This window comes from Xiphias gladius, chromosome 21, assembly GCF_016859285.1.
Source record: "Xiphias gladius isolate SHS-SW01 ecotype Sanya breed wild chromosome 21, ASM1685928v1, whole genome shotgun sequence".
Classification (NCBI taxonomy): Eukaryota; Metazoa; Chordata; class Actinopteri; order Istiophoriformes; family Xiphiidae; genus Xiphias; species Xiphias gladius.
The window spans coordinates 25876736-25896819 of record NC_053420.1 but is presented as its reverse complement, the minus strand read 5'-3'; the positions used below and the strand labels follow the sequence as shown (position 1 = coordinate 25896819).

At 41.6% G+C, this 20084-nt stretch overlaps 2 protein-coding genes across 4 annotated transcripts; both read right to left on the bottom strand.

The window, feature by feature from the left end:
• Positions 1-565: 565 nt before the first annotated feature.
• grm6b (glutamate receptor, metabotropic 6b) lies at positions 566-12009 on the bottom strand. 2 transcript variants are annotated; one of them, XM_040159789.1, is made up of 10 exons: positions 11446-12009; positions 7733-7949; positions 6841-6976; positions 6548-6702; positions 6033-6173; positions 5730-5930; positions 4814-4953; positions 3637-4260; positions 3251-3562; positions 566-871 (listed from the first exon to the last, which is right to left on the bottom strand). In XM_040159789.1, exons 1-10 carry the CDS (start codon positions 11980-11982, stop codon positions 632-634), a joined length of 2703 nt encoding a protein of 900 aa, XP_040015723.1. In that variant the 5' UTR covers positions 11983-12009; the 3' UTR covers positions 566-631. The 2 variants fall into 2 exon arrangements, with proteins under 2 accessions (XP_040015723.1, XP_040015722.1); XM_040159788.1 differs by having other exon boundaries at positions 7730-7949; positions 11446-11982.
• Positions 12010-14340: 2331 nt separating this feature from the next.
• Positions 14341-19397, bottom strand: comtb (catechol-O-methyltransferase b). 2 transcript variants are annotated; one of them, XM_040158703.1, is made up of 7 exons: positions 19206-19397; positions 18507-18533; positions 17884-18055; positions 15307-15424; positions 14996-15189; positions 14777-14908; positions 14341-14692 (listed from the first exon to the last, which is right to left on the bottom strand). In XM_040158703.1, the coding sequence occupies exons 3-7, from the start codon at positions 18052-18054 to the stop codon at positions 14513-14515; spliced, it is 795 nt and encodes a 264-aa protein (XP_040014637.1). In that variant the 5' UTR covers position 18055; positions 18507-18533; positions 19206-19397; the 3' UTR covers positions 14341-14512. The 2 variants fall into 2 exon arrangements, with proteins under 2 accessions (XP_040014637.1, XP_040014636.1); XM_040158702.1 differs by lacking the exon at positions 18507-18533 and having other exon boundaries at positions 19206-19396.
• Between the last annotated feature and the right edge of the window lie 687 nt (positions 19398-20084).

Here is a 20084-nt window from a genome sequence, read left to right as displayed (position 1 = left end):
TTAAAAGCTACTTCCTTCCAGTGCAATCAGAAGAAAAAGTCACGATACCCCATACAAACAATTTTTTCAGAACATTCATGTACACGTAAAACACACAATCCATGCAGTGCTTTTAGAGCCAGTTAACAACATTTCATTGATCCCGAGGGATTCCACATAAATGTACATCTTCCTGTGGGGCAAAGGTCGCCATTTGCGCTTAACTTATTTTTTCCTAAACAGCATTTCCCAGGGAGAGTTAAAACTAACAACGGCTCTTTGTCAGTTTGAGGTGTATATGTGGATACGACATCCAAAAAAAATCATAATTTTGCTTGCAGTCCATTCAGGATGGGTCAACATCCTCTCAGTCCTCGTGTAAGCGTACTCAAAAGTTGTCCATTTTAAGGGGGTGCATTTCTGTTTCCTTTAGTGCTTCATTCCAGGTTTAGTAGTTCTGAGGAATCTACATAAGTGCGAAACGAAACCAGGAGCGTCTCTGCTGGTGTTTCAAGCCATAGTTAAGGAAGAGAAGAAAAAAAACAAATCCAGTCAACAACAAGAGTAAATGCTGACTTTTCACTGATCATCAACCGGCTCATTGTGGGCTTGTTACGTGATGTGATGAAACATGGACCCATTGTGCTTCATTTCACTGTGATCTGTCCGGCTCGATCTTGGACTCTCCGTTCTGTTTGTCGTTGGACTTCTGGGACAGGTGCGTGGACACAGTGGCAGCCTGCACCACAGCTTTGAAGCTGCGCTTTCTCTTCTGGACGTTCTGCTCCGGATGGAAGATAATGACGTACACCTTGGGGATGTAGAGCATGCCCAGGGACACAGTGGCGCTCAGGCTCATGGACACCGTCAGGGTGGTGGTCTGGATGAACATCTGTGACAGAGAAACGGCAGGTCAGAAGAATTGCCATACAGTTGTGGTTATTACCACTGAACAAAGTATCGATTAATTTAAGCAAATTTCCTAAAGTATCCATCAGTGTGCAGTTAATAATTGATTCTATCATTACGCAGGATGAATAAAATACGCTATATGTAATCTCATAGGTTGTCACAATGCAGTCTTTACGATTTTCATCTCAAAGCACAGGCGGCTGTGTTTTTCCCCTGCTGAATGATTTATGAGCTGGTATATGTAGTCAGGAGAGGAGGCTCTATTTATGGACTTTGACCACGACTGCTCCTCGCTGCTCTTCGTCCTATGGCAAATACAACGGTAACAATCAGAAGTGACTTCTCCCGAGATCTGCCTCCAATAAATTATGAACTCATTATTCAAGCAAACTGTACAGGTCATAAATAAATCAAAACATAGGTGCCATAAATAAGATATATTTGTGCCATAAATAAATCATAAATTGTACACTATCCTCAGCAGCAGCACATCCTGCTGTCTCACACGCTGATGTCCACACAACAAAACTTCTATTATCATCTTACTTTTTATCTTGCCCCTCTCTCATTGACCTCTCCCTTTCAAAAACAAGCTGTGGTGATTTGTGAGTTAAATGGATCGTGTTTATGTGCCGGGCCGGAGGCGAGCAGACAACCTGACTCAGAATCAGTGAATGGTTCCTCCATAGCTACACACAGACGTCGAGCAGGTAAATCACCTCCTCCTACACGTGGTCCTACACATGATGGGAGGATAACAGCCGCTATTTTCATGAGCCAGACAAAAGTTAGAGTCTATATTTAGCTCTTTTTCTAACTGATGATTAATTAAATGGGTAGGCTGAATTGGTCTATGAGGGGCTCTTCCCATCCCTCAGCTCATCTGACCTCCTTTCTTTCCCTCCCTCCCTTTTCTTAATTCACATCAGTTCCATTCGGAGGAGGTGAAAAGACGTTGAAAGCACCTCGGGCTTTAATTGTTTCAGCCTGGGTGATTCATAATACGGCTCTCTATTAGTCAAAGCGTATCTCTGTTTTTCAAATATTCCCCCAACAGTCTCGTACTTTGTGACAGCAGAAAATAGCCCACAAGCTCAATTAAACTCTGAGTACAGTGGAGGCAGGATGTCCTGGGAGTACAGCAGGAAGCAAATATGAAATGACAGGCAACAAACTCAGATTTCTGAGGGATTTACTCTTTTACTACCAGTGCGTCTTATTTTGAATTGAATAATTTGATTCAATTCATTATTTAAACACTTCCGTCAATCCTGAGGATCCATTGTAAAGAGGAAGAAATTAATGTTCTAACAAACACCTCTACAAATGGATTAACTTATCCAAATTAAATCATTATTTAATGCAAAAATTGTTTATTAACATACGTGTTATATCCCATTGCAGAAATGTAAAGGTTTGGATAACACAACCCCAGAGTAGCACATACAGTACATAGAGGATAAACAAAGAACAAAAATGTCTTTTAATTTCCGCTTCAAAAACTGAACTCAACTTACTTTACTTGTGAATTCAACTATTTATTTCTCTTTTAAAAACAGCACTGTCAAATGTATCAACATACAATTTTTTAGGTAGAAATCTGTTTCAAAATTCCCTTAATATTTTTATATAGTTATTATTGGACACATTTTTTCATAAATTCCTTTTTTTATTTTCAAATTAAATCAGCTGATTTTTAAAAATGTATCCATCTTTTTATTGGCCAGTTAAATATTAGGTAATCGCTTGGCAGTTCATTCTTGATCATGGAAGCAGCTGACAAAACTAGAGCAAAAATGATTTACTGATTTACTCCTCTGACAGAAAATGAACCTGCATCTATTTTAATAATCAATTAAATTTTTATTATGTGATAGTAAACTGAATATCTGAGTTTTGGTCCGTTGATCGGGCAAAATAAGCAACATGAGGACGTCACTTGGGCTTAAGGAAATTGTGAAGGGTAGTGGTCGCCATTTTATAGAATGGACAAAATGATTAATTGAGACAACAATTAAGATTAATCAAGATTGCCAACGATCATTAGTTGCAGCCCCACAGAAAAAAATTTCAAGACAGGGTCAAGCCACTCACTTTTCCTAGAGTTTTCGAGCATATCACATGGCCTTCGTCAGCAGAAAGAGTTTGTTCAGTTATCATGGAATTGTAGGGATTGAAACTTTCCATCATTTTGAGCACTTTCAGGTCTAGACAAGCACTAGGACTAGGTTGAGAGCTCTAGAACAAGCGATAAAGTTGAGCTGAAAATGTACTTTATAATTTAAATCATTTTAAAGAATCTGGAGGTCAATCCCAATAATAGAACCTGTAAAGCCTGTGAAAATGTCGAATTTCCCACCTTCTCAGTCGACTGCGCTGTACCAAAGAAGATGGGTACGAAAGCCAGCCAGATGATGCAGGTTGTGTACATCGTAAAGCCAATGGGCTTGGCCTCATTGAAGGTCTCAGGAACTCCTCTGCTCTTGATGGCATACACCGTGCAGGTGATCATCAGTACAATACTGTAGCTCAGACATAAGATGAGGGACAGGTCGGACATGTCACACTTCAGGACTCCGCGGGCAAACTCGGGGTTTGGAGGCTTCTGCTCCTCGTAGTCGATGATGGTGTGGGGAGGCATCACACCAAACCAGATGAACACCCCAAGTAACTGCAGAGAAAGGAGCGTTAGAGTGGTACAAAGTATCCTGGCTATCTATGTAAAAGATGAATATGCACACTTACCTGCACTGAGATGAGTATAAAGGTGATGATCAGCTGAGAGGTGGGGCTGATGAATTTTGGGGGCGTGACCGACTTTTTGCCCTGTTCAAAGATGCGGTAGATCCGATTGGTCTTGGTAAGCATGGCAGCATAGCTGATGCACATGCCGAGCCCCAGCAGCAGCCTGCGGAAGGCACACACGGCCACACTGGGCTCAGCTATCATGAGAAAGGTGATGAGGTAGATGAGGAAGATGCCCGTCAGCAACACGTAGCTGAGCTCTCTGCCAGAGGCCCGGACAATGGGCGTGTCGTTGAAGCGGATGAAGGTGACAATGACTCCAGTGGTGGCCAGGATGCCCAGGATGGCCAGGAAGACGGGGATGATGGCCCAAGGAGAGCTCCACTCCAGCTTGATGATGGGCGTGGGCCGGCAGCCCGTCCGGTTCTTTAAGGGCCTCATGTCAAAGGGGCACATGTCACAGGTGAACTCGTCCAGAAGGTACTGGTAGCCGTCACAGAGCTCACAGTGCCAGCAGCAGGGCACACCCTTCACCATCTTCTTCCTCTCACCAGGCTCGCAGGGGAAACTGCACACTGACTCGGGGATCTTACGGTCACCACCTGACCACTGCATCTCCTCTGGCTAGGGTGGATGTACAAACACATGCATTATCTTAATTTACTTGAAGTAAGCAATGGCTAAGACTTTGTACAAGACTAAGAACTTCTGCCACTAGAGGAAACACAATCTATGAGAAGAAGGAACATGCTAAATCAATCATTTTATAGGCATAGTTTGACATTTTGGGAAATACAGTTAGCTGAGAAGACAGATACCACTCTCATATCTGTGTGCTAACTATGTAGCTAGAGCTAGCAGACACGTAGCATAGCTTAGCATAAAGACTGGAGTCGAGAAATCTGCTAGCCTGGCGCTTGCCAAAGGTAACACAATCTGTCTGCTAGGACCTTTAAAAACTTTGGTTTTTGTACACATCAGAAAACAAGATATTTAGATGTTTATTAGTGATCTTTAGGGCTGTTGGTAGACTGGCTGCTGGCTTTAGCTACATAGTTGGCCGAAAGACATGAGAGTGGTATCAGTCTCATCAAACTATCCGCAAGAAGGAAAATAAGTGTATTTTTAAAAAGTCCAACAATTAGTAGAAGTCAAATGGACCAAAACAAATATTTACATTGAGGCGCAGGTGGTTTGTCCATTGTCCGATATCTTGGTAACCAGGGTTGCTGACATTAGACAGTTGGTACTGGAAAATGTCATACCGACCAGGAGCATCTCCATTCTCATTGAACATCACTCCAGTTCCTGCGCTGCCTGTTTGATTGAGACAGAGTTTTAATGATCCATGCGCTATCAAAAAAACAGCAATAGAGTCAGAGGAGACGAGTACTTCGAGCTCTCTATGCTGGAGATATGCCCCCATCTTTAGTGGCAGGGAAAATACCCAAACAGCGATGAGTACAGCTTGTGTTTGCTTTCTCCAGACTTGTGCAATCATGTGAAAGCTGAGTGCAGGATTCTCTTTAATGAAGACAGTCCTCCATGCGTACAGTCTTTCAGTGCACTCTGCTCTGTTGCCCTAACGCGATTGAATGAATTTTCCTCTCAGGTCCCTGCAGGCGCTCAATCGGAAAATCTTCCATACAAGCCAAGGTCATCCAGAACAGTAAATAGGATGCTTTCATAGAACATTTTTTTCTTATTCCAAGCTGACTTTTTCATGAAAGAAGAGGATGAAAAGCGGAAGCGTTGTGTATAGGGAAGAGCAAGGACGCAGCCCTAGGGAGGGGACGTGTTTTGAAGAAATGTGCTGTGTTCTGTAGGAAGGTACATTAGCAGAAACATCTCAAGGCTTCCATCTTCAAGCTGACCTCCCTTCTACTGTTTTCTTTTCTAAATTTGCTTCTTTTCAAACCTTCTGCTTTGACAGAGAGCAGCAGTGGAAAAGCAAAGGTTTTGCCATCACGAATCTCATATAACTAAGGGTTTCTTGCCTAGTTTGGCCAAAGACATTAAATTCTTTTTAATCTAAATCATCACACGTTATGTGGTAAAGGAGAAAAATCACAGATTAAATGCTGAAAGCTCACCATTGAAGTTGACAGAGCGAATGTATTGTAGGAGCATCCGTCCTTCCACAGGGTCCATCTTCTCACAGACACCCATGGAGCCAGGGCAGAGGTCGAGGTGCATGCTGTGTAAGGCATGGGCCATGGCATACACAGCATCAATCACAAACTGCACCTTGCCCTCCTGTTCGTACTGAGAGTCTCGACTGATTCTTTCTTCCCCTGGCAGACAACAAAAGTGTCACACAAGGAAAAAGTGCTGGCACAGAAAATATTTAAAATTCCATATTCAAGGTCTTCCCTGTATGTTAAACTGTATCATACCTGTACATTTTCTTCTACCAGGTTCATATTTTATACCAGGGCGAGTTAGTTTGCACTTGAAATCGTCCTCCCAGAATTCTGCAAACCAGATGTTTCTCCTGTTGTTTTCTAGAGATCTTGAAGTGAAGTACTGGTCAAACCCTGAATTGTTTCACAAACCAGAATTCATTCATGTTTCATAAAAATGTCACACATCCTTTGAAATAACAGCACTCTGACTGATATGGTGGAGTATCAATAATTATACTGTGCTAAAATCGTTTAAAAAAAATCCCATTTTTGCACAACGGAATTTGGCTCACTTTACTCAATCTTTAGCGGCAGAGCGGAAATATCACTATCAGACTTGTCAGTCCCTCCTTTCCTTCATTTGTGCAGTGGTATTAGACTCATCCATCAACGTCGAATGTCAAAGGCTGTCTTAGATATTCCTATTGCACACAGCTGGTTTAGATGTAAGATGTAATATATATGTAATGTTAGATGTAATAATCTGATTTTATAAGTTGCCCTACCATCAATAGAGGCTCTTTTTGGAAGGATGGTGACGGCGCCCTCAGCCACCTCCTCCTGGTCTTGAATCGGGGAGTTTTTGGCCCCCCAGCTGTCGGAGCCAACAAACAGGAAGTGTCCTGTCAGGTTGGCCTTTTTGGCAGCCTGCAACACCCGCCTGAAAGAGGACAGAATATACTTCATAACACACTTTTGTACTTTATTCCTCTGCTAGCGGCCAAGTATGATTTTTTTCATTTTATTTATCTGGCTGATTTCCTTTGTCTGATACGGCATGCAGCAGAGCTTGACTCACTTGATGTCGTCCTCATTGGCAAAAATAATGACCCCACGAGCGTTGGAGGTTTCCATCAGTCTTTTGATGATTTTATCAAACTCCCCTGGTCTGGGCTCTCTGGGAATCTTTATGGACTGTGCAATACACAGCCCTCCTGTGTCAGACACATTGGAAATATGTTAGCATTACTGTACATTCCTGTTTTTCTCCTCACTGCAAAAAAAAAAAAAAATTATATGTATAATACTTCTAATAATCAGTATGATAATTGAAACCTGAAAAAGTGTACATTAATTTATCAAAAGGATGATTAGCATTAGGGTGCTATTACATAAACGTGGATATTCATGTTCCCCCGGAGGATGGATGGTGAAGAACTTCCATGCTAGCAGCTTTTTGAGGTTGTATTATGACACGGTGGTGCTTGCAGCTAAATGCTAATTTTAAACGGACAAATTGAGATTTTGACCTGATGATGGCGCTAAATGCAATTTAGGAGTAAACTGAAGTTATTAAAATTAATTCTGATGGGAACATGAATGTTTATCAAATTTAATGGCAATTCATCTAATAGTTGTCAAAGCATATTACTCAAAACCACAAATGTCAATCTCATGGTGGTACTAGGGGAAAGGTAAGGGGATCACCAACGTCATTAGGATGCATCCTCAGGCGACCATATAGGCCTGTACAGAACTTTGATAATATGAAATCTGAACCCTCATAATATCATTTGAGCTTTTAAACCCATATGATGCGTTCTTCTCTTTGCCCTGTTAGTCATTGTGTATTAAAGGATTTTTCTGTCCTATTTCCATTTTTTAATGAGTGAGGACAACATGGCTTGATAAATGAGTAATCCCTTATTGTCTGAGCAGTGAATTCACATTCATACAGCCAGAGACACGACCTGCTTCTCTGGATATCTGGAGGAAGGCATCAACGCCACTCTCTCCATAGTTCCCCTCAGAGGCCAACGTAGAGACGTAGTTCCAGCCCATGGCTTTGACGATGTCCACCATGGCCTGGGCCTGGTAGGAATCAGGAGGCACCACACGGGAGAAGAACTCGTAGCGGCTGTTGTCGCTTAGCTCCGGGGCAGTGGAGGCATAGCTGATCTGAGGGATCTGAGACACACGGGTGGGTCAGTGGTGACGAAAGAGTCGGGTCAAGTGGAAAACATGAGCAGCGCTGATCATTAGGCCAATAGCGAATTCAAAGGTAAAAGGAAGGGCAAGAGGAGGCGGTGAACCATGTCAGAGGATGATGAACCACTTACTCACAGACAAAACCTTTAACAGTGTCTAAATGTAGGCCTTCCACATTAATAATGAGAAGTTGTAGTGCATTCAAATCCCAAAATTGGACTATCATAGAAAGTTCATCTCCTGGACAGCCTGTGTTCTCAGTAATTCTCAGAACTGAGGCAATTTCACAGTGCGATCTGCTCAGAGATGGCTTGTGCTGAAGATATAGCCAACGCCACAGTGAAATACAGATGGTAGGAGCCACAGCTGTAAAAGCATTTGTTTTGGGGAAAAAAATAGATGAGAAGATTAATTTACTGGTGTGCTACTTCTTTAATGACACAGTTTATGTCGACGGCATCAACCCTGACCCTGCTAATGCTGGTCCCCCGGCGTGGCTTAACGTTGGGTCCTCTGGAGGGGACGAGGAGAAAAAGGTAGACACAAGGGGTAGTGAAGGGAGAAGGAGAGAGGAGCGAGAGAACCATTTCACAGATTATCTGGAAGGATTATAGGGGTTTTAGTCAAATTATGTTAAGCACAGACGGAGAGACAGAGATCAAGAGACTAGAAAAAGGTTAGCATTTCTCAGCTGTAAGCCATACAATATATTTAATTCTGATTGCCACATGCAGCTAAATTTGCTGCTCTGTGTTAACCACATCGTGATCAAATGTACTGGACATCCTCCATATTACAGAGCACACCTTCGACCAGGGTTGAACTTTCTCCGAGACAGAACTCTTCTACAGCTGCATGTAAGCGTGTAAGTGAGAGACATATGACATCAGTGTCCAGAAGAGTCTGAGTCAGCAGAGTGATTCAAAGGTTTGCATGCAAATTTGTAATGAACAAGACAACACATAATCCTCTCAAAATTAATCCCACAGAAGCATCTGCACCAATTTGCTCTCTAAAATCAATGAGCCGTATCAGTAACACAGGAAGTATCCTGTTACAGTCCAGTCCTGCTGAAGTCCTCTCACGTTCAGTAGGTGATTGAAACTGTTCACAGTATTCATGGAGCCAACCCAAGGCAATGTGAATGTAGATTAGCACTGACATAACGTTGCACTTAAACTTTACTAAACACTGAACAGACTTCTGCTGGGGCACAAGATAAAGAGATTGTGAAAAGCATGGATTTTAGATGCATGTATTTTTATAATCCTCAAGAATGAGTTACTAGAGAATGGACGGATGTGCATGCATTCCAAGAGGGTCAGGAGTGTTTTCTGATTAATATATTTTTATTACCTTACTGCAAACTTGAATTATTAAGGTAAAAGAAAATAACATTTAACTGATTTAACTGTGCATTTGCTGGGATTGGAATTATGGACAGTGCGTTGAAATACTAGATGATACAAAATTAAAGGGGATTATTAGGAATTGGGAAGCAACTAATCACTATTTTCCCTCTCGGTTAATCTATCGAGTACCTTTTCGATTAACTGATTAAGCGTTTAGGCTATAAAATGTCAAAAAAAAAGTCGTACAAAATTTCCCTTAAAATTTCCAAGAGACCAAAGTGTATCATCAGTATGGTTAATGTGGTCGGGGCAGAGGTCCAAAACCGACAGATATTGCATTTCCAGAGATGTAAAACAGAAAAGTAGCAAATTCTCACATTTAACTTGCTGCGAAACCAAAGGAATAACTGTCAGTGATAGATGCTGAAACATCTCCGGCTCTGGCTAAGAGCTAAGAGCATCAGTCGGAAGCATCCGCAGTCCGGAGAGCAGCACATATGGACAGTAGGCAGAAACACATCATTTAGCTAAATCTACTCCACACCGGCCACAAGTTACTGTTTGAACCAATGTCATCCCGCTGCCCTGATGCTCTATTTTCAGCCCAGGGTCCTGAGCTGCTGAGAGGGGCTTAGTGGAGGTTGGGATCTATAATTCTGTAGTTAACATCTGCCCTGTATACAAGCTTCCCCTCCTTGGCTCTCAACTCAACATCCTCGTCTAAAGAATGCTGCAACATGTAGCGTCCAAGCCAGTAGAAATGACATTTTTTTGGAAAATAAATTTGGCCAATTTGACTCAGGCTGGTGTTTATTTTTAGACATTTCTAGGTTTCTGGCAGACTCTGTCAGTCAGTCGATGAGAACATGACGTAATGTGGGGTTTACACAGACTCAGTGTCCCATCATCGCCATAAGCAGTGTAATCAATTATCAAAGGTCAATCATCCGTCAAAAAGCAACTGTACACTGAACACGTAACATGGATTAGCCTGCAGAGGCCACCCATGACAATGGATTCACAATCCTGTCAAGTGTACCTACCATCAATACAGAAACTCGTCCAAATTATTCAGGCTTCTTAAATGACTTGTTTCAAACTCGTATCAAGTTGAATGTGTGTCTGTACAGCAGCAATATAATATAATGTTATGTGCAATATTATCAATCCAAGTATCCAACCAGAATGAGACGATGTTATTAAATGTGAGGAGTACTCTGAATTAGGTTTGTAAAATCCTTAACTGAACTGCAACTGAACTGAACCACTTTCATGCTGCAGAAATAGACAAAACAATACCAAAACTCAATGACGACCAAGTACGCCATTCATCATCTGAGAGTGGTCTTAGAGTAAAATGAATAAGGCCTACATGTGCACCTTTACCTCTTAACTAGATCTGTTGTCAGCTAATTTAACGGTACAAACAAGCAGAGATAAGTTGATAAGTTCAGTCAGAGAAAACAGAAGTTGTGCTAGTTTGAGCCATAAGTCAACTTCAAAAGTGTGTGTGTTGTGGTCCTCTTTCTGAGCACAGCTGCTCACTGAAATACGTTACAAGATACTGATAGTTGCACCCACTTCGGCACAGTCTCAGCTGACTCCCAGCTTGAAAATCATTCTCTTAGTCAGTGATTCCTAATCTTTTTCCTAATCACTAATCAGATGTAATGGCCTTAGTGTGGACATGAGCTGGCGGCTGTTTAACCGAAAAAGGGATCCCCCCCCCCCCTTAAATTGTCTTATTTGGAGGATTTTTAGAGGCCTAATGAGGTGAAAGTATGCAGTAATTCATAGAAAATTGGAGAAAAGTCAGAAAAAAATAACCTAATTTGTTAGTTTTTGCTTTGTTTGGTTTCTTTACAATCCCTTTAATCATCTTTGGGATCCCTCAAAATGATCTTGGGGCCCAATGAGGGATCCCGATCCCCAGGTTGGGAACTACTGCTCAACTAATGTGGCTGTTTTCTCCTGTGAATAGATTAAAAAAGAGAAATCAGTGAGGGATAATGGCTTTCAGCTGGGTTTCACCTCATCAGCTTACTTTACTGAAAAGAGGGTCTGCCCCAAATATTCTTGCCATTTCAGTGTTTAATGAAGAGAGTTAGTAAAAGAAAGCTCACCGCGAACAGTCTGAGCACGTTGGCCACCATGATGGACACCGAGCTGCCAGATGCTCCAATCACCCCAACCACCCGCTCGGGTTTGGGGATGATGGGAGGCTCTCCATTTGAGCAGCGAACATCTGAGGTGTCCTTCTGGATGAGGGCCTGGACAAAAGTGAGTGACTGCTCCAGGGCGTAGGTGTCTCTGGAGCAGGTGTCCAGGATCCGGGCCCCCAGAGTGATGTTAGGCAGCAGGTCCGGGTCGCTGTTGATCTGGTCCATGGCATACAGCATGGCCTCCAGTCGGTGGATCCCCTTTTCTCTCTTAATCTCCCCGCAGGGCACCCCGGCAGGCCCTCGAGAGTGCACCGGGAACAGCCCGCCCAGGGTGATGTCGCCCTCAATTTTGATGGACTGGGGCTGGGTGCCCTGCTGGGCCCACGAGACCGGGCTGATAGCCACCAGCAGCACCCACAGCAGCCCAGACCATGTCCTGTATCCGGATGGTGAACCGAGCCAGGAGCACTGATGCGATGAGCGAGCCTCTGATGTCATGATGATGACCAGCAGAGGTACTGACAGCACCAGGCCACTCCCTCTACCTTTGACACCTAGGGACAGTTACAGAGGGGGCTTTAGGGTTCGGATCATCTTCTCATCATAATTCAGTATCATTTCAGTGGTCCCAGTCTTTTTACTGAGAAGAAGATTGCTACAAACTGCCAGTGCTGTTTACCCTATTGAACCTTTATCAATATCCCTTTTAAGTTTACTCTTAGGAGTTTTAAAGTCAGGTAAAAAATGTTTTCCACAATTTGACCACATTACATTATTTTTTGTATTTTTGTTTGGTTTTGACACACCACTGAAGGTATATAACAGTAAATCACTTGGTGAAAGAAAGATTTGAACGATTTTGCAGCTTTTCAAGCTTTTAAAACGTTTATTTAGGTTTGAACATTGCATCTATGCATAACATGATATTGTAATTGTAGACCTGCCAATGGGTCTGTGGAGTTGATAAGGTCGGTGCTTAAAACAATTCCCTTATCAGGAAACCCTTCTCAGTTCATAGATGCAGTTGGACCTCCAGAATTTTTGTTGAACCGCACCTGTAGTCCGACATCTGTTTTGGTGAATAGAATCAGAACAAAGAAAACATAGGAAAAGACAAAATATAGGCTAAATGTACACACTTTGAGAAAAGCTATGGCTGAAGAGAACATTTTAGGCAGCATGCAGGATGACACAGAGTGAATATTGGAAGCTTTTATCACAGAGAGCCGAGAGGCAGTGATGGAAAACATTATAAATTTTGCAAAACAGAAAACATCAACTGAACCTTTGCAGCATTTCATGCTCCAAAAGCTGGGGCAGGTTAATTATATCTTCATGAGGATCAGTGATCAACTGAGCTTAAAGAACCCACAGAGTGTAAACATGTTATGAGTGTAAATATATTTGTTGTTTCAAGGCAGAATTTGGACGCTAGAAAATATTTATGAGGCAACTTCATTTTGTTAAAATCTTGGTATTGAATTCAAACGTCTAACATGAATTAAACCTAAATAATACGTTTGCCTGCTTACATATTTTTATTCTTTCAAACTGCAATATGTACATATTATTAAAACTTAAACTCACATTTGTGATGCTGCATCTATTTTTCTGCACTGAGTGTGAAGTTTAATTCATGTAAAATACTTGAAAAATATTCTCAAAATCTATAAGAGCACAATGTGAATCAAATATAAGCTGCATAAATACCACAACCATTGCAGACAAATTTTCCCCTTTGAAAATACCATCACAGGAATGATGCAAGTAGAGGAATTCCTTCGTGTAAAGGCGCTGCTTACCTGCCCATTCTTCATCGACCAGTCTTTATTTTATCCATGACATGAGCTCTTCCACACAGGCCTCTGTCCATGGTCCAGAATGTGATTATATATCTAGAGGCAGAGCTCTCCTCACCCAAGGTAAATCCTCTATCATCTCAGACAGCCGCTGTACACTCCCAAAAATAACCACAACACAGTAAAAACAATGGTTTGAAAAGAAGTAATTGTGATTTATAAAGACAAAAGGAAAACACTGACTTTTGAGGCTTTAGGGTATAGTATCATGGCAGAGTCTGGGAAAAGTGATGAAAAAGTGCAACATTACAGCAGTGAGATTCTACAAATCACTGCCAAATCCCTTAAAAGCTCTCCCTCTCTCTCTCGTTCTTTTTCCTCTGTGTGCATCTCTGTCCAGGCACACACACACACCCCCCTGTCTCTGTCTCTCTCTCTCTCTGTTGAACCCTCTCCTCACTCGTTCTCTCAGTGCACTAATGGCCACAGATTGGGATTATCATGCAGGCGTCTGTGAAGAAAGCACTACGTGGACTAGCCTATTTTTTTTTTTTTTTTTTTTTTCAAACGGCTGAACCAAATGCAGACCCACCCACCCCCCTTTCCTGCCCCCAGTATGATGGAACTCTGTCACTTTGAGAGATTAGATGAGCAGCAATTTGATTCATACTCTCTCTCTCTCACACACACACACACACACACACACACACACACACACACACACACACACACACACACACACACACACACACACACACACACACACACACACACACACCACACATTGACTCTCTCCTTCACACACCTGTCAACACCGGCACAATGGTAGAGAATATCAGAGCAGAAAATCACAGAATGCAGCTGGATTAGATTTATTATTGATTTCAGTTGATGCTCTGGGAAAAGCAGCCCCCGGATCAGTTTGCAGCTCATCATCTGTCAATTAGGAGCTCGAACATAGCACCACTACCGCCGCCTACTGTACCAGTATATACAGACATGTCGAGTGCATCAACTTCCATCATTTGGTGTTATGAAAAATAAAGCACACAGAACAATTTATTTGTTTTCCCTTCAAATGTTATTTTTAATTTCAAGATAACACGCTCTATGACATATTAGAAAACCAGATTTAACTCCTGATTCTTAGTCTGCTCAGTGGACCCAAGATAACAGAGGTCTGAGGTTTTACTAATACCTGTGTAAAAGACGACACCATCTGTTAAAAACTACCCTAAGAAGACAGACTTCTCTAAGCCATCCTCCACTTTGGTGTACTCCAGGTGAGACTTGAAGTACCGGCTTTTGTATCGCGGGCTGCTACGGACGTACTCCAGGTAGTCAGGAGTTCCAGGGCAAATGACGTTGTCTGCCACCAGGACGCTGCCTTTCCTGAGGAGCCCACACTCCTGACAATAAAAGCAAAGTGAGTGTCACGGCAGAACAATCAAGAGTTTGATCAGTACAAAATGACTAAAACATCTAAAACTTGCCTCTATCAGTTTTGTGTCAGGAAGGTAGCAGTCCTTCCAGTGATCCAGGAAAACCATATCAAATGTTTGAATCCCAAACTGCTCCTTCATTCTGGGAATCCAGTCACCAGATGCCCCTTCGACCAACTGGACCTAGAAAGAAGAAAGACACCATCTTCCAACCTGTACACACTATGTAAACCATTCTTTTTCTGTTTACGTGGAGACATCAGATTTAACCTTTTCTTCTAGTCCTGCCCAAGCAATGACTTGACGAGCAACTGCAGCATAGTCGGGGTTAAATTCAAGAGTGATGAGTTTGGCGTGAGGGGGAAGCAGGCTGGCGATCCGCACGGTGGAGTAGCCACAGTAGGTTCCCAGCTCCAACACAGTTGCTGGGTTTACCTCAGACACCAACGAGTCAAGAATGCAGCCTGTGCCAAAAAAAAAAAAGTGAATGGAAAAAGAAAGTAGGCACCAAAAAAAAAACATCGAGAAAAAAGAGGATTTCACACATAAAAGCAAACGGCCATAGAATGAGAAATCAGTACCTTTCTCATCCCCCACATTCATGGCCCACTCCTTGTGTCTGCAGAAGTGATCAACGGCTTTGACCACGCTGCGAGGGTCTCCTCTAGTGGCGTTCTTCTTTACTGCACTCAGGAGCCGCTGAGTAGAGGGAAAATAATACGGTACCACTTTAGAATAGGGTACTTTTATAATCGGTGTCACTGAGCACTCATTGTTAATAATTCATCCATTTATACCTAAGAACTTTTGAGTTGCCATGTCATGACCCCAGAAGTAAGTGACAGGCCCCGTTGGTTGGTGTCTGTCGTCTTGTTCTTCGAACTCTTTTAATTTGGACATTCCAAAGAAGAATCAAAAGGATAGCATTAAGGAGCAATAATACTGTATGTAAAGCATTCTGTACATTTTTTCCTGCTTCCAACTCCGCCCGATGCCTCATCCTTTTTCCCGTTCAACTGTCACCCAGAACTCTGCTGGCAAGATAAACCAAACCTGGCCTTCCTCAGGCAAATGCATAACAACCTTTACCAAAGATTACGGATGTGATGCGATTCATCGCTTTCTCTCTCTCAGTCTCTCTGTTCCTTCATGTGTGTTTCTGCCTAAAGGAGACTGGTCGATGTCAAAATGTACCCAGTGAATCCCATTTTACATGAGAGCTATGATTCCAGCGTGAGGCCGTTTGTATCCAGGACCTGTCCCACTGAGCTTTGTGTGGATGGGAACACCCCCACTTTGATACAAATTTAGTCATTAACTGCAGTCATGGCAAGAAGGTGATGGATAATGGAAAAGTGGTATTTATCTTTTCAATTTAATTTCATTAAATGTGTTGATAATTCTAGGAAATACATTTATTTTCACGTTTCATAGATATTTGTTTTCTTATATAACAGTATGACCAGTAACTGAGTATTTTAAAAGATTTAAAATATCCCACATACAATGGGAAAATATTTCATGGCAAAATGTATGGTACTGACCTGCCTACAAATGTTAGTCTGGATATAAAAAGTAGAATTAGGGTTTGTAATTTTTCTGCTGTTATCATCTGTTCATTTGCTAAGCCACATTTCGTGCATGTTGTGATCATAAGACAAAGCCTAGGGCTTTTATTTTTATCCTATTTATTTATTTTTGCTTTCATTAAGGGCAGATGAAAAAATATCAGCCCAAATTAATTAGTAGAAAGAAAAGAAAGTTCTCCTCAGGAAACAATAAACAAGTGTGGATTCACACATTTGTACCTATGCATGTCTGCCTATTGGGTGTATGGGTGTATGCATGTGTCACAAGATTGTTATCTGCCCCTCCTTTTATAGTGTGTACTTTATATACACGTTGTCTTATTCACATAGCGTAGCAGTCATGTACATTTCAAAATCTACCTCTCCACCACCCTGGCATGTTTATTGCTGAAACCCATATGCCTTGCACTGTTCACTGTCAGATGCAAGAGTTGACCTCAGTCAGTGTTCATGAGAACAGATTTTTTTTTTTGCCCACCAGTATGTTAAAGGCTTTTGGTTCGACATAGCAGGAAAACCACAGGTGCAACTAATAACATTAACAATGGCTCGCTTACAGTCAAGTATCCCAGTGAGCCAGCATGCACAATAGTAAGGCAGTGGAACACTTAGATAATTACTATGAATGCTAACAGTTACAGGTGTGAAAGGTTTTATTGTTTCGTTTTAAATCTATTCCCGACCTACACCTGACTTGTTCTCTCAAAAGCCATCTGATTAGGAGTTCTTACATCGCTGTGTGAAAATGGAATCAAAGCTCAACAATGTCTTTCTTGTCGAACAAGAGATCATGTTTTCAAACATGCCAGATTTCATTTTTCTTTCTCAGTAAAAATGCAGCTTTTACTTGGTCACATTTTATTACATTCATGTAACATTACAATATCCCAGCAATTATTGGATGGAGTTTTGTGATTTTTTTTTTTAAACAATCATTCCTAGTCCCCAGAGGAAGAATCTCTCTAACCTTGGTGATCCCCTGACTCCATGCCCCTCTCAGGTGGAATTGTAATCACTTTGGTGATACCTTTACTCTTCATATGGGGCAATCATCAGGCCAAAGGTTTCATTTGTCAAATAAGTCCTGTGAAAATTATGACACTCCCAGCTGTACTTTGTGTTTAGTGCTAATTAGCAAAGGTTAGCATGCTAACACACTAAAATAAGATATATCTGCTAAACATCATGTCAGTGTGAGCACGTTAGCATTATGATGTTAGCATTTAGCTCAAAGCACCGCTGTGCCTGAATACAATCTCACAAAGCCTTGCAGAGCTGTAGACTTTTGGTTTTTTGTTAACGTATAAATGATTGAGGGTAAATTGGATTTTTGTAAGAGCATTTATAAAGATGCTTAGTTTATTTGAACTACCTTTACAGTGTACAACACAAATGCATGTACATGTACATACCTATACTTCAGTGTTACTGACATTTGACCAATGTGTAGGTTCCTCTGTTTGTTTGCGAAGCATTTTTTTCTGTCATCGTTACCATCATATAGTCGCTGGTCATTAGTGTGTTAGGGTTTCACTTGTGAGAGGTGAGTTTTCTATAGTGAAGGCACACCTGAGGACGAGTGGACTGGGTCAGGGTGTCCAGCATCCGCTCCACAATGACGTCATGCCAAATCAATGCCAATCCTCCATGATACTGCACAGCGGCGGGGATCACCCATCTGTACAAAGCATATAGAAGAGCTGCTCCACCGGTGCAACTGTAAAGAAGAGTCAGCCACATCCTGCGACCAAGACAGAGAAGATAAACATCAGTTCAGCATGGTGATATGGTGCTGGGCTACGGTGAAGCTTTGATAAACGAAGCACACACAACGGACAATAAGAACACATCTGCATGAGATTAATGAAAGCTCTAATATCGCCCCTCACTCTCTCTCTCCCTTTGTGTCAGGCTAATGATATGGGTGTTTACTATGCAGTGTACAATACTGTTATTGCTCCTGTTTTCATTATCAGCTGCTGCTGCTGCCAGGTCCAATCTGCACACCCACACGTCTCAAAGTCATATCACTGTAGGATAGCATTTAATATCAACTGCAATAAGCACTGGTAAACACACAACACAGCGCGTCGGGTGCAGCTTTCCATCTCTCAGAAGCAATTAGTCTGTTTAGATATTTCAAGCACAGTTGAAGCTGGAAGAAGAAAGCAAAAAGAAGAGGAGAGACTCACAGCCAGAGTCCTAAACAGGGGCTCCGTCTGTGGGAAAGCACAGAAGAGCAAGGCTGGAAACGACTCTACCTTGCACTAATAATGGAACTGTGAAAGACCAGTAGTGGTTGAGGTAATTCCTTTTGATTTGGAGTTTTGAGTTGCATGGCAACTAGCTGAGGGTTAAGAGCTGTGTCACAAAAGGTAGGACACTGGGACTTTAACCTTTCATTTGGCTTACTTATGCGTTCAACAGGAGATTCAGAAGCTGAAGTGCAGAATAGTCTTGGCACTGTTTGATAAATGAATCTTTTACCATTGTAGAGAGACACATCTGTGCAATACCATGTTACATGGCGTGCATGCTACCTAACTGAATTTTTCCATATTCAAATCACATCATAAAGAGCTCTCGAATAAAAGAACGGGAAGGAGACGGGAAGGAGAACAAGAATATTAGCATTATTAGAATATCCAAAACTTGCTTATTATTGAAGCTGTAATACTATATTTGGTATGAAACATGCATGACTGAGGAGTAGTGCAGTAATGTCAGTTTGGGAATAAATCTAATCTTTGCTCTTCCCATATTTCACAATACTATGAGTGCACACACTCTTCAACACAAGAGCAAACACTTGTAAGGCATAAAAAGAAAGAAAACACCTCATATATTCTTAAAGGGTCTCTCATTAAAATCTAACAGAAAATAAGACTTACGTGTTCAAGCAGTCGCTGCTCCCTGTGATCAGAAAATCAGTGAGTTTTCCAACAGCCGGACATATGCCTGCCTTCACATGAGACTAACTCCTCCCTCGTCTTCCTTCCATCCCCCTCTCAGAGCTCTGGTGAATGTGAGCATGCAAGGAATGCACAACCGACCAAATCGCAATGGTCAACACACACACACACACACACACACACACACACACACACACACACACACACACACACACACACACACACACACTCTCAGTCGGCGATTGCAAAAAAGGACTAAGTCCTGCTTGGTATTTAATGATTTGTTAGGGTTAACTCTCAGTTCTGCTTTAACCACTACAATGAATTATGTCTAGCTGTTTAAACTGATATTTTGGTGATTTGAGGATTCCAAATTCTAAATATCTCATTTCCATTGTGATTACATTTCCACCTAAAATGAGGTTACTGTCACAGGGCTGCTTTTTAATAAACCAAGATTATAACTGCTTTTTTCTCATACTCTTCGTCGATCCATCTCATACTTCAGACTGGTTTGCTGCAACCTTTCCCACATAGTTTAATACGTATTTCTTCAAGGTGATGTGCTCATTTACAGTGGTTTCAGAAAGTATTCAGACCCCTTCACTTTTTGTACACTTTATTGAGCTGTAGATTTTAATATTAAACTGATAAATCTGCCATTTTGTCAATCTACAAGTGAAAACATATTTTTAGAATTTTTTTTAAATTTATTAAAAATCAAAAATTGAAATCTCTCATTTACAAAAGTATTCAGACCCTATATGTTGTGACATTCCAAATTGTAGTCAGGTGCATCCTCTTTGCTTTAATATTTCTTGAGATGTGTCCAGAACTTTATTGGAGTCCACCTGTGGA